At 38.1% G+C, this 12,889-nt stretch overlaps 1 protein-coding gene across 1 annotated transcript in view; it reads left to right on the plus strand.

Moving 5' to 3' along the window:
* The first annotated feature begins 2,585 nt into the window (after positions 1 to 2,585).
* Positions 2,586 to 12,889, plus strand: part of LIN9 (lin-9 DREAM MuvB core complex component) — a 31,583-nt gene continuing 21,279 nt past the window's right edge. The window contains exons 1-5 of the mRNA XM_008934806.3: positions 2,586 to 2,681; positions 4,079 to 4,111; positions 5,150 to 5,244; positions 7,533 to 7,637; positions 9,569 to 9,702. Of these exons, the coding sequence (XP_008933054.1) occupies positions 5,242 to 5,244; positions 7,533 to 7,637; positions 9,569 to 9,702 (242 nt within the window). The 5' untranslated portion in view covers positions 2,586 to 2,681; positions 4,079 to 4,111; positions 5,150 to 5,241. The remainder of the gene's footprint in view (positions 2,682 to 4,078; positions 4,112 to 5,149; positions 5,245 to 7,532; positions 7,638 to 9,568; positions 9,703 to 12,889) is intronic.

Consider the following 12,889-nt stretch of genomic DNA (forward strand, 5'->3'; position numbering starts at 1 on the left):
GCAAAGCTGGGGTTATTTTAATGTTGATTTTTTTTTTCCCCCAATTTGATTTTATGTGGACTTCATGAAAATCACTTCTTGCAAGTGTTATAAAACACATAAATACACTTGTTCCTGACTCTTACTTACTGATGAGCTTCCTGTTATCATACTATTTAATATCTCATAATCTAGCACAGTTATTTTTATTGCACCACATCTGTGGTGCACATATTTTACAGAATCATTGGGGGGTTTATAATGGCCAGGAAAGGCCATTATAATCATCTTAGATTCTTCATTAAGCATGCTACGATACTTGTTTGGAATTTCTGTGCACCAGTTCCATGCTTAGTTTTTTAGCTATAGTTTTCTCTTTAAAAATATATGTTAAATTGGTGTTTAGGATTCTGAATTATAGGGAACTCAACATGCCCTTTCTTGGTATAATTACGTAAAATCTGTTAAACTTTGCATTCATTGCTAACCTGAACTTATCCAGTGTGATTTTTTAAAAAAACAGGTCTAGTTGTGCCTTTCCTGTGGGGTGTAGAGCTGTCTACCTGTCTGAATTATCTTCTTTGTGGATACTTCTGATCAGTGACAATCTTGACCTTCTTTGGGAAGAACAAGATTGGAGCATCTTAACTTTCTTGCAATAGGGCAAGTTTTTAGATCTTGAAATTTTTTTCTTGTATCTCTTCTGAATCCTTTCCTAATTTTTCAGACTTAGTCAAGTGTGAATACTGTATTCAGGTAATTAATTTTCTAACAACATATGCCAAGCAATACTCAGTAGGGTACTGAGATGAGACTAAGTCAATTGAAAAGTTCACACTGGAATAGTGTGCTGGTGTAGCCTACTGAAAACAGGCCTTCTAATTCCTGAGCCACTGCTGTGCTGAGCTGGCTGTACTTCCTCCCTAGGTTGAGGGGCTTTTTTACTCTCAGTGTTAATAAAGTCACCTCTGAGATCCTTTGAACCAGGAGGAGCTGGAAGTAGATTTTGGTTGTAATACCCTAAATGATTCATAGGCCTGATTTCTTCCTTTCCACTCATTTGTTTTTTGAAGTGTTTCTGGAAATGAAATCTGTGTCATTGTCATAATAGATATTTACATTCAAGCGTGCGTGTTGTATTCTAATTTAATCTCTGTTTATAATTAAAATGCAGGTTAAAAAGACTGCCTGTGATTATATATTTGTTATTCAGAACAAGAGTATACATGACTATTGGCATTTAATGTGAGACTGAGATATTATAAATGTAATCCTTATTTAAACTAAAATATGGGATAGTTTTAATAAACATAAAACTTAGTAAGCTTAATAAATCTATCCTGCATCACATCACAACTTTTATACTTCCTGAAATGCTTCTATCTGTATTAAACGTTGGTTGTTTTTTATTGTAACACAGTATTGCTTAGATCATCATCCTACTTGCTGGTTTTGTGGCCCTGGTGGTATGTACAGTACTGCCAAACTAAATGGCAGATGTACTGTATTCCTAGAAGTTTGGTGTTGTTGCAGATACCCTCTAAAATCAGTGTAGAAGAACTTGACAAGAAAAGCCATGTTGTATCATATTATTGCCTTTCTGGTAAAATTAAGCTTCTGGACATCTCCATTGTCATTTTGATGTCCTAAAGCTTTAAGCTACAAAAGTGTTGGTGTTAATTTTCTGTGCCTTCTTACATTAAAATAGCTTAGTTTAACTTTTGAACTTCCATAGATCAGGAATTTCTTTTTTGGGCACTTGTATTCCTAAGCAGATATGCCCTGGTTACATTACTTTAATTGCAGGTTAAGTGAAAACAGATGAGCAGCCCTGTTCTAGCATGGCTGTTGAAGATTAACAGTCATGTGTGGAAAACTCCTTGGCAACTAAAGCTGGTTTGGAGTGGTAATCTTATAAAGCTCTAAGATGAGACATAACCTTCTGTGTTCGTCACCTCTTTACATGTTGTTTCTGATGCCAGTGGTTTCATGCCCTGCTCTGCTGGCCCATCATCAGCCTCACAGGGGAAGCATCAGGGTTAGCAAAGATGTGAGATTGACACCACCTCCAAATAAAGCTTTGCTACCTGTTGCTGAGGTTTTTCTTTTGCATTGTTGACATACTCATCCTGGACTGAATTCGTTGAACTTGATTCACGTGAGGAAGATAGTGAGAAAAAGAGGAAAATGACTGTATGTTTGGTCTTACAAATGAAGTGCCTGAGATCTTTCAGAGTGGTGATCTGTTCTGGAAGGGCAGCATCTCCTCCATTTGACAGTCCTGATGACCCTGCTCCTGCCTCTCCATCCTCAGTGGCATGTGCTTTTCCCGTGTTCTTAAACTGCATATACTGCATGTACTTACTTATCTCTGCACACATTTCCCACCATCCCCTATATAAATTTGGGGGACACAGTAGTTCTTTATTGTTCTTACTGTTACAGTTCAGGGCTCTTTATTCTTGGTTGATAGCAGAGTACCCATGTGCAAGCATGGTGTACAGTATTGGATTTCTAGCATGAAATTTAAAAAAAAAATCATGTGATACCTTTAACATACAGCTTAGTTTCAAGAGCTGAATTCACTGTGAATCAGATCATCATAGAAGCATGTTCCTATACCTGTGGCTGATAGGTCCCCAGCCCAACAAAGGTGATACATCAGAAAAGAAATGTGCAAGAAGAGCAACAGTATAGCCCAGGTGTGTCATCTTGGTTTTGACGTGTAACCCCATATGTGTTAGCTGTAGATTTGAACTGCTTGGGAGATACTGGGGTGGAGGCCCTCTAAACCACCAGGGAGTCAAAACTAGTTCCCTTTCATATCTTAAACTCTTTTTTTAATCTTTTGGGGAAAAAAAAATAGAAACTTTCTTTTTTCAACTGAAGTTTGGTTTGGGGTTTTTTGGTAACACATGGCATAATAAAATAGCAGCAGACAAAATACTATGATGAAGAAATAAGGAATGTAGGGGAGTTTTTTGCTGTTGCTGCTGTTGTATTCTCTTCAATAGTCCAACCCAACCCCAAATGCTTGGTTCCCTGGAAAGGGACAATATTTCTTCTTTTGGCTCTGTGATATTCCCTGGAAGGGATCCTCTAAGAGGCAAATATCTCTGGCACTAATGGGGTTAGGAGCTAGATAAAGGGGAACCACAAGAAAAGGAATTTCTGGAGCTTTGAAGTCAGAAAGTTGTTGGAACAGCAAACAGAAGCTGAAAGAGGGAATAGAGAAAGTGAGAGGAAAAAACGTTTGCCATACGGGAACATAACTGGAAAGGTAAAGTTGACTTGAGGGAAAAGCATGAATCTGCATTGTCATGCAGAAATATCTTTCCCCTCTGCTAATGCAGCTGCTTCAAACATCTCATTCGTAGAGAGAGATTTGAAAATTCCAGGGCATGAATGGCCAGTGTTGTCAGGCCCAGTTTTGTTTTTTCCTGACTCAGGAGCATTGCAGAGGTCCTAGAGATGCAGTGGAAGGGGAATAGTGAAATTCCCCTTAATAAATGGTGTATTTATTGCACCATTTGAACAGTTTGAGCAAACTAACAGTCCTGTCTGCATTTGAGATCCGAATGTGTTGCTTTTCTTAATGAAGTGGTACCACCAGGGGGCAACTAACTATCCATCTTCCTCCTTCTGAGCATAAGCTACTCCTTTTGGGGAAATTTTGGGCATTGAAGAATTTTGAATTGGTAGAAATCATTAAAAAAGTGTTCAGTAGTTTCCTTGTCAGCTGTAAAATATATTTGCAACTGCAGCAGACAAGCAGCCAAATGGAGGTATGTAGTGTGGGCATAAAGCTTTTTCAGAATTTGCTGTGTTAAATATAAGTGCTTAACATCTCAAGTTTTTTTCTTGATGTAAAACTAAAGGAAAAAACAAAACATGAATATGCTTTCAAGATTTAGTGATAATAAACATATAATGCTGTACTTAGCGCCATGGAAGGTGCACTGGGTTCACTTATTCAGCTGTGAGAGATTTAATAAATTCCACTTTCTGCCTAAGAATTAATTAAGAATGAGTAGACTCTACATAGGTTGTATGGCTTGAAACATCTTATGATTTATGTTGACTTCTTGATATATTGCAGGTTCTTCAGCAAAAGCACTTGTGAGCTTGAAAGGTAAGAAATGAATGTGTTATTTACTTGTACCCAGTCTGACTTTCAGGTGTACTTAGTTTCTGGCTTCACAAAGTTCGAGAACATACCACTGAAGAAAGTTTTTTGTTGAAATATGATTTGGTTTATTGTAGATATTTGTTAGTTCTCTAGACTAATACTCCGTGGCAGTTGAAACTACATATGCTGTGGTGTATTTAGACACTGCTCTTCTGGATGAAATTCCTGAAATGTGTTTTTTTCTTTGTAAGTACTGCCAAGGTGTCAGGTTTGATGAGAAGATTGGGATAATCTTTCCTCTCTTGAGGACAAGATGCGAGAAGGATTCTTAGCAAGACCTGTGTATGTGACAGAATTTACATTAGGAAGGCATTTCACAATTTCATTGTATTCTCTGTCAGCAGGTTGTGGGCTAAATCAAAAATCTACTGCTGCTTATATTTTTTTTCTTTGAAATTGTCTTCAGGAGCATTCATACAAATTTTGAATACTTTTAGTTTGCCCAATAATAGAAGCTTCTTTATGTATTACAAGGCCTCTGTTACATAAGGAAGAAGGCCTGATCTGTTGAATTATGTTGTAATATAGGTTTGTTGTAATAAAATTTGTTTTACTTGTTGATATGCACCCACTTCATACATTTCTAGAACCAGAAGGTGGCTAAGTCTTGTAGAGCTGTACCTTCTGCAGGTTTGTTACAGCCACAATTCAGCTGTCTAAATGTGTGTCAACCTGACAGTGGAAGTAACTGATTCCAGCAAAGGAGGTTTCAAGAAACCTAAACACAGACACAAGTAAAAAATGTTTTGTTCATGTTTCTCCTTGTACTGAAAACCTCCTTCATTTTTTTTAATTATTGTTCAGAACAGTTTAATGAAAATATTGAAATCTAGAATCCATTTGTAATTGAATTCAAAGAAGACGTTGCAAGTAAAAAAAAAGTATTTTATTAGTCGATGTTATACGAGCTTTTGGATGGTGATTATGTTGAAAGGTACACTTACCTATGCATATATTAATGACATACTTTCTTCACAACAGAGGGAAGCTTATCAAGTTCGTGGAATGAAAAGTACAATCCTCTGCAGAAAACGCACATTTGGAGAAGCAAGAATGCTGGTTCTGCGGTGGAAATGGTAAGAAGTAAAAAAAAAAAGCAGATTCAGAATTAGTAAAATACCATAGAATGAATGAAATTTAAGGATCACAAAATTTGGCTGAGATTTATCGTTTCATAATGTCCAAGTGTTAAACTACGTCCTTCACAAGCACTCTGCACAGTTTGAATATGAGGGACAAACATATTTTATAAATGAATAATTGAACAAGTTAAATTGCTGACCTTGTTCAAGATAGCTTGTAATAATTTTTTCTGTGTTTTTTGTAAAGCAAGTGCTGTGGGAAGTATTTGTACTGTATGTACCACCTTGAGCTTAGGAATCATCAATTCTGATCAACCATTTTTGCGTCTCAGTAAATACCTCACTTCTAATTACGGCCGGGAACTGACACGTAAAGGAAAGGAAGGGGAAACGTCATAATGCACTTCCATCATTGTGCCTTCTGGGGAGTAGATTTTAATAAAAGTAGAGGAATGTCAGTGAGGTGTGTGGCGTTCTGAGAAGTCTCATAGGAGGCCTTACATTAAAGAACAGCCTTGGGGTGGGGATATGAAATGAGCCTGCAGCTTCCAAGGACATATCTGGTGTTTGGGTTGACAGTTTCCCTCTCTCTTCTTGAAATATTTTGAAATATTCTTTCCCTGTTGTATCACAATCAAGCTTTTCTTGACTGTTCTCAACCTCCTCTGCCTTAGAAAATTATGGGATTTTGGTTTGGTTTTGCCACCAGCTTTATTGCACCTGGTTTGTCTACATGTGTAACACTGCGTGCTTTCATTTTTACACTCTGGAGAGTATATGAAATACCATCTCAGTTGCTAGGCAGATTGTTCTCCCATACTCCTGGTACCACCTTCTACTACAGTATTTGAGACCCACTTGCCAACTGTCACCTGGTTTTTATTAAAATTATTCTTTTTAACAGTTTGTTTATTTGAAAACTGTCATGCTTGCCTGCTCTGCAAATAATCAAAATATCTGAGTGGCATCTAGTAGTGCATTAAGCGATGCTCTTGTGTGAGACACAGATAGTCCAGAATGATGAAACACTCTGACCATTTTGGATAGTTTATTGGAATAGAATTTGGCAATTCCTGTTGAGGGTTGTAAAACGGTTTGCTTGATCTGGATCATAATGATTTGGTTACAGACTTACTAAATATCTTTCTTAAGTGTAAATGCTTAATAGTGAAGTTTTATTTCACTTTGTTGATTTATTTCGTTTCTGACTCCTGTGAGGGACTTATATTTGTTATCAGTATTCTTCACCTTGTTGGTGTTACAGTTTTCATACCCCATATCAATTTGCAGCACTTTCACCCTCTGTATTGAAAGAAGTCAAATCTGCATTTGTTCTGCCTTTACTTGTCACCTTTGTAAGTAGTTTGAAGTGCAAGGAATGCCACAGAGTGCAGTTTTGGGATTCTGTAAAGGAGATCCATTTCAGTTGTGGCTGTCTCCTGTGCTGGGCCACAAAGTCCTGGAGGGAAAAGCTGCTTCCCCTCAGCACTAGCAGCCAGTCACAGGTTACTCTTTTGTCCTCACTGAAGGCACAAGTTTTTTGTCATAGGGTAAAATGTTGAGGAATAACTAAACATATTTTTATGGCACATTTACAATATGATTTCTTGTTTTCACTCAGCCTTCTAGTTCTCTCTGAGTTGTAACATCTTAGCACACAAGTTAATTTCAGTTAGTAAAATTTAAATTCTAGATTCTTCTCTTTTCTGATATTTTCACATAACTTATTCAAGCTTTAGTTTCTTCAGACTTCAGCTTCTTAACATTTTGCAGTGTAGGGACCTTCAATGAATTAAAAATACAAGAAACCCACAGCAATTTATAAGGCTCATTAGAAATCCTTGCAAAAAGTTATATGCAGCTAATGTTTTTACTGAGAACATATAAACCAAATCCACTCTTTGAATAAACCATGGTTTTGACCTGAAATTTAGAACAAACAGATGTACTTATAACCAAAGCAATCTTGTATACACAAGTGTTTAGACACCTAACTCTAATGGAAACAAGTGGGAGTTAAGTTCTAAATACTTCTGTGAAACTGGGCCAGCAGTATAGTAATGGGTTATAGTTAGCATTGGAAGGCTTGGAGTCTTGAACTCCTTCTCTCAATCCTGAGATCTCTAACTGCTGGGAGGCACTATTTGTTGTGTACCATGTGCCTTAAAACCAATAGGTGGCAAGAGAAAAGGCATTTTGTCTCCCTCACTGTGAATTCTGTGCATGAACAGAGAAATCAAGTTTTCTTCTTTGTAATTCATTCTTAATTTTGATACACACAGCCCTTCAGAAATTCAAAACGGAGTCGACTCTTCTGCGAAGAAGATGACAGACAAATAAACACAAGGTCACCCAAAAGAAATCAGAAGGTTGCGATGGTTCCACAGGTACCTACATGTATGGAGATATTTTTACCAAAAAAGGGAACAAGCCTATATGTATTAGTTGAAAATTAGAATAGATTTGCTTTTTAAGTTACATTTTTGGCTTACAAATGTTCTTGTGAGAAAAGCTATTGCTGGGAGTAAGCCGCAATTAAAAACAGATGAATATTTTTCTTCCTTACAACTGGTTTCCTCAGTTTGTTTATGGGAGTACCTGTTCCTTGTGATCCTGGATATGAACATGCAGGGCTAGAAAAGATTCCAGACTAATTGCCCATCATGCTCCTGCAAACAATCGTATCCTGTAGTCAACATAAATTTATTCAGCTTCAGTTAAAAACTCACTATGTATCTTGCACTGACTACATCATTTAGAAGGCTGCTATAGGACTTAATGCATCTCAGCAGTTAGGAACTTGCTGTAGATTTATGGCTTAAGTGTATTTATGGCCACCTATACCACTATACCTTCTGGATCCTGTAATGGTAACATACTCCAGTTCAAACAGTTTGTTTTACTACTTCTCCACTTGATTGTCTACTCCTTGATATAGCATGAAAGAACAGCTGTTAATATCTTTCAGCCTTTATTCGCTATGTTAGACAGGGCAACATCTCTTAGTCTCAATTAATTGGCTCTGTAATACCTTTGTCATCTAAATCACTTCTCTATACCATCACCTTATGAGCCTGAATTTACCTCACTGAAAAAGCACTGTTTGAACACTGGTCTTATTTACCTTCTGGACTGTGTGTGCAGTGTCGAATGGGGAAGACTTAGCAATCGCCATTTTGCTGGGTCCATTTGGCCATAGAGGAGGACCATGACATTTCTCTTCATTACCATGACTTTGTAAGAGTAGGAGGACTTGGATAATGTTCTAAACCCAGTTGGTTTGTGCTTAAATGTCTGGTTCAGGAGATCCAATGATTGCTGGATAAATATTTGCAAGGGACTGCAGCTGCCGTAGTTTGCAGATCTTGCTGTCCCACTAGGCTTTGTTTCCTGGAGTTCCAGTGGGAGAAAGGGGACCTGTATCTAGTGTAGCAGGAGCCAGCAAGGTGCCTACCTTATGCTTTATCCTATCGTTGCTGCTACTAAAGGCCAAAATACTTTTGAGTGTTGGGGGAAGAATAACAACTGATGTTGGCATGGGGACCCAGTTAAACTAATAGTCTCAAAAAGCTGTTATTTTTTGCAAATAAGTTTTTCTTTCTGTCAGTTAAGACAACCATTGCTGGAACAAAACTGCAGAATTATTTTTCTATGGTCTTGTTTAAACACAGGCCTATGCATTATGCATGCAATCTAGGACAGTGTCTTTTCTGCAGTCTGTGAAATAGCTTCCAAATGTAGTTTGAACTGGATTTCTTATGTCCATGCTAGTTTCTCTTGCAGTTTTTTAAAAAGCAGACATTCCACTCAAAGCTTTGGCTGTATTATATTCCTGTGCTAGCTTCATCCTTGGCTTAAGAAGAGTGAGCAAGAGTAGAAGCCCCAGTGCAAATGAGGCAGTTACTGTTGCTGGCATCTGAGCAACATCATGTATGCTCACCTGAGACAGTGTTCAGTGGTGCCTGAAGGTTTGGAAGTCCGCAGGTATTTTAGTGCCATGCCATTGTTAGCAATAATGTAGTTTTCAGTGCTGGAAAATGTTTCCATTAAAAGAGCCTTGGATAGATATCATCGATTGTATTGATCCTGCTGAAGTTTGCCGTCTGCTTCTGCTCTGTTTAATTGCATTGCTGATATAATGCAGTAAGGGTTGTTATAGATCTGCAACAGAAAAATTGCCACGAAACAATATGTGCTATTAAAATGTAGCAATTATTAATGTGCAAAATTTTATCAAGAAAATCTGGCTTGATTATTTGAATACTGAAAAATATTAGGCTGTGTTTAACCATTTCCTTTTTTTTTTTCCCCTACCTAGAAGTTTAGTACAACAATGTCAACACCAGAAAAGAAAGTATCACAGAAGATTGGTTTACGGCTTCGCAACCTGCTCAAACTTCCCAAAGCTCACAAGTGGTGCATATATGAATGGTTCTACTCAAATATAGATAAGTATGTCTGCTTTATATAATTCTCTCTTATTAGTATAGAAAAAAGTTATTTTCTGAAATTGAGCTGCATAGTTCCATATATTGGTTAAATACTTCAAAGTTTATTCTAAATTATTAGTTACTGAAAATTATTTCATTGTTTTGGTGTTGGGTTTTTTTAATCTTTTTTATCATGAACAATGTATGTGGGTAGTTCTTTGGAACTACCAACTTTGGGAAGTTGTCTGTGGAAAGTCTTCCTTCATGGATATAATTTTCTTTTTTATCATATCTGCCTCTACCTGATACAAGATTTTATTCATAATGTTTTTAGCACCTGAAGCACGAAGTTATCAGAACACTTAGACTTCTTTGAACCATTGGATCAGTGTTATACAGGGGAGATAGGAAGGTGTGTCTGCTTCTTCATAAGGTGCTGCTTCCCTAAAAGGGGTAAATGTTGATATTGGATATTTCTTCCCCATTATCCTGTTTTTACCGTGATCACTAACAAAGCTCCAGGCTGTGACTATTCAGCTTTTATCTAGATATCAGCATCCTTCTTGGATCTCTTAATATATTTCCTAGACTGTTTCTGCAATTTGTGTGTCAGAATCTGTGGCATTTTTAACCTTAACAGCACTAGCACAGTGGTGTAAATTGTTTAAAAGAACCATTTTAATTTATTATAGTAAAACTAAAAATTCTGAAATGTAAAAATCATTATTGAATGGAATCTTAAAATTTACACTGATTGACTAGTGGATGAAAAACTAGTAATTAATATTCCAAAGAATGGCTTTGGAGTTAACAAGCATTATTTTCCAGAATGTACAAACAAAATAATTACTGTTTTTCCTTCCTATTTTAATCACAATTGCTGTAGCTGTTTTCCTTAACTGGGAAGGCAGTCATAGCAACAGAAAAACATTCTGGCATATATTCATCAGAAGTGGAAAAATTACACGTCCATTTTAGTTAGTTTTAAATTCTTCATCTGTAGAGTTTAATTCCTTTGAAAGAAGTAGTCTTTGCATGCCATTTTCCCTCCTTATTTGAAAAAAATAAAAACCCCAAACCTTACTTATTTCTAGTAGTAATTTTAATATGTGACATTTTTAATTATGATTTTTACAACGGTCCAAGAACTTTTAGTTTATTCTTAAATAATTGTCTGTGAAACTTCAGGCCTGTCAGTAGACTAGAATTTGAGTTTAGCAGGTAATTCTGAAAACCTCTTTGAGAGTTATCAATGTGTGCTTGTGTGGTGGTTTGACCTTGGCTGGATGCCAGGTTCTCATCAAAGCTGCTCTGTCACTCCCCTCCTCAGGTGGACAGGGGAGAGAAGATGTAACAGGAAGGTCATAGGTTGAGATAAGGACAGGGAGAGATTGCTCACCAGTTACTGTCATGTAAAAAACGGACTCGACTTGGGGAAATTAGTTTATTACCAATAAAATCAGAGTCGGATAATGAGAAATAAAACCAAATCTTAAAACACTTTACCCCCATTCCTCCCTTCTTCTTGAGCTCTGTTCCCAGTTCTCTACCTCCTATCCCCCAAAAGCACAGGGGAACACGGAATGGGGGTTGTGGTCAGTTGATCACATGCTGTCTCTGCTGCTCCTTCCTGCTCAGAGGGAGGAATCTTCACACTCTTCTCCTGTTCCCGTGTGGCATCCCTCACATGGTTCACAGTTCTTCATAAACTTCTTCAATGTGAGTCCTTTCCACGAGCTGCAGTTTTTCACAAACTGCTCCAGTGTAGGCCCCTTCTGTGAGGTGCACTTCTTCAGTAATGGACTGCTCCACTGTGGGTCCCCCATGGGGTCACAAGTCCTACCAGAAAACCTGCTGGGTTCCTCTCCATGGGTCCACAGGTTTTGCCAGGAGCCTGCTCTAGTGTGGGCTTCCCAGGGGTTCACAGCCTCCTTAAGGCATCCACCTACTCTGATGTGGGGCCCTCCAGGGGCTGCAGGTGGCTCCATGGTGGACCTCCATGGGCTGCAGGGGCACAGCTGCCTCACCATGGTCTTCTCTGCTCCAGCACCTGGAGCACCACCTTCACTGACCTTGGCTTGGTGTCTGCAGAGCTGTTTCTCTCAGATATTCTTACTCCTCTGTCCTGCTGCAATTGTTCAGGGTTTTTTTTCCCCTTCCTAACTGTTATCCCAGAGGTTCTACCACCATCACGGATTGTTTCAGCCCTGGCCAGCAGTGGGTCCATCTGTGAGCCAACTGGCATTGGTTCTGTTGGATATAGGAGAAGCTTCTGGCAACTTCTGGCAGATGCCACCCCTGCAGTGTCCCTCTACCAAAACCTTGCCACACAAACCAAATACAGCTTGTAGTACTCGTAAGATATGACTATGTTAAGATATTGTAATATTGCTTACTAAGAGACTTCGTATCTTTGGAAGAAAAACTTTGATATATGTTGTTTTGAGTGATATGATCCAGACTTAATGAAAAACTTAAAGTTTAAACCATAGAGCTGTCAGCTGACAAAATATGGCTCACTGCACAAGTCTCAGAATATTTTAATCGAATTGTCTAATCCAAAATTGAAATAATCAATTTAAGTGCCTTGTCTGCTGTAAGTTTTTAAAATATAATATCTCTACATCTATCATCAGTGGGTATTAGATTATTCAAGCTGTTTCAGTAGGATTCTCTCTATACTACTGCAAAGGACTGTTTTCTGTAAAGTTCCATTGACTTCAGACACACAGAGGCTTCTTAGGACATACTTACTACTGCAGTGAGATCATAGGCCCTCAGAAGCAGATGCACCTGCACCTTGCTTACCCCACATTTTCCGGAGCTTCCAATCTTGTGGATGCTGTGGGTTTGCCTCCTTAGGGACAAGTGATAGTAAAAACAATCAAATAAGATTATCTTTCTCAAAGAAGAAAAAACTCAAAGCAGTTGTTTTTTATACAGATGTGTCCTAGTTAGGACAGCTGAGATCAGTTCATCATGGTGGGTGTAACCCAAAACTGTATTCTATAGCCTTCCATGTCATTTCCCAGAAACTAGACTATTGTTGTCAATAGACCATTCGCACCCTCTGCCCATAGAGCCTGACTCCTCAGGCTATAAACTAGGTGTTAAGAGGCCTGTGAGATAGAAGGATGTTTCTGTCCTCACACCCTTTGTGAACTCCCCGCCCTGAGGAGAGTACCAAGCATTCCTGCCTGAACTGGAGG

Source organism: Manacus vitellinus, unplaced genomic scaffold (genome assembly GCF_001715985.3).
Source record: "Manacus vitellinus isolate BGI_N305 unplaced genomic scaffold, ASM171598v3 scaffold_8_pilon, whole genome shotgun sequence".
In the NCBI taxonomy this organism is placed as follows: Eukaryota; Metazoa; Chordata; class Aves; order Passeriformes; family Pipridae; genus Manacus; species Manacus vitellinus.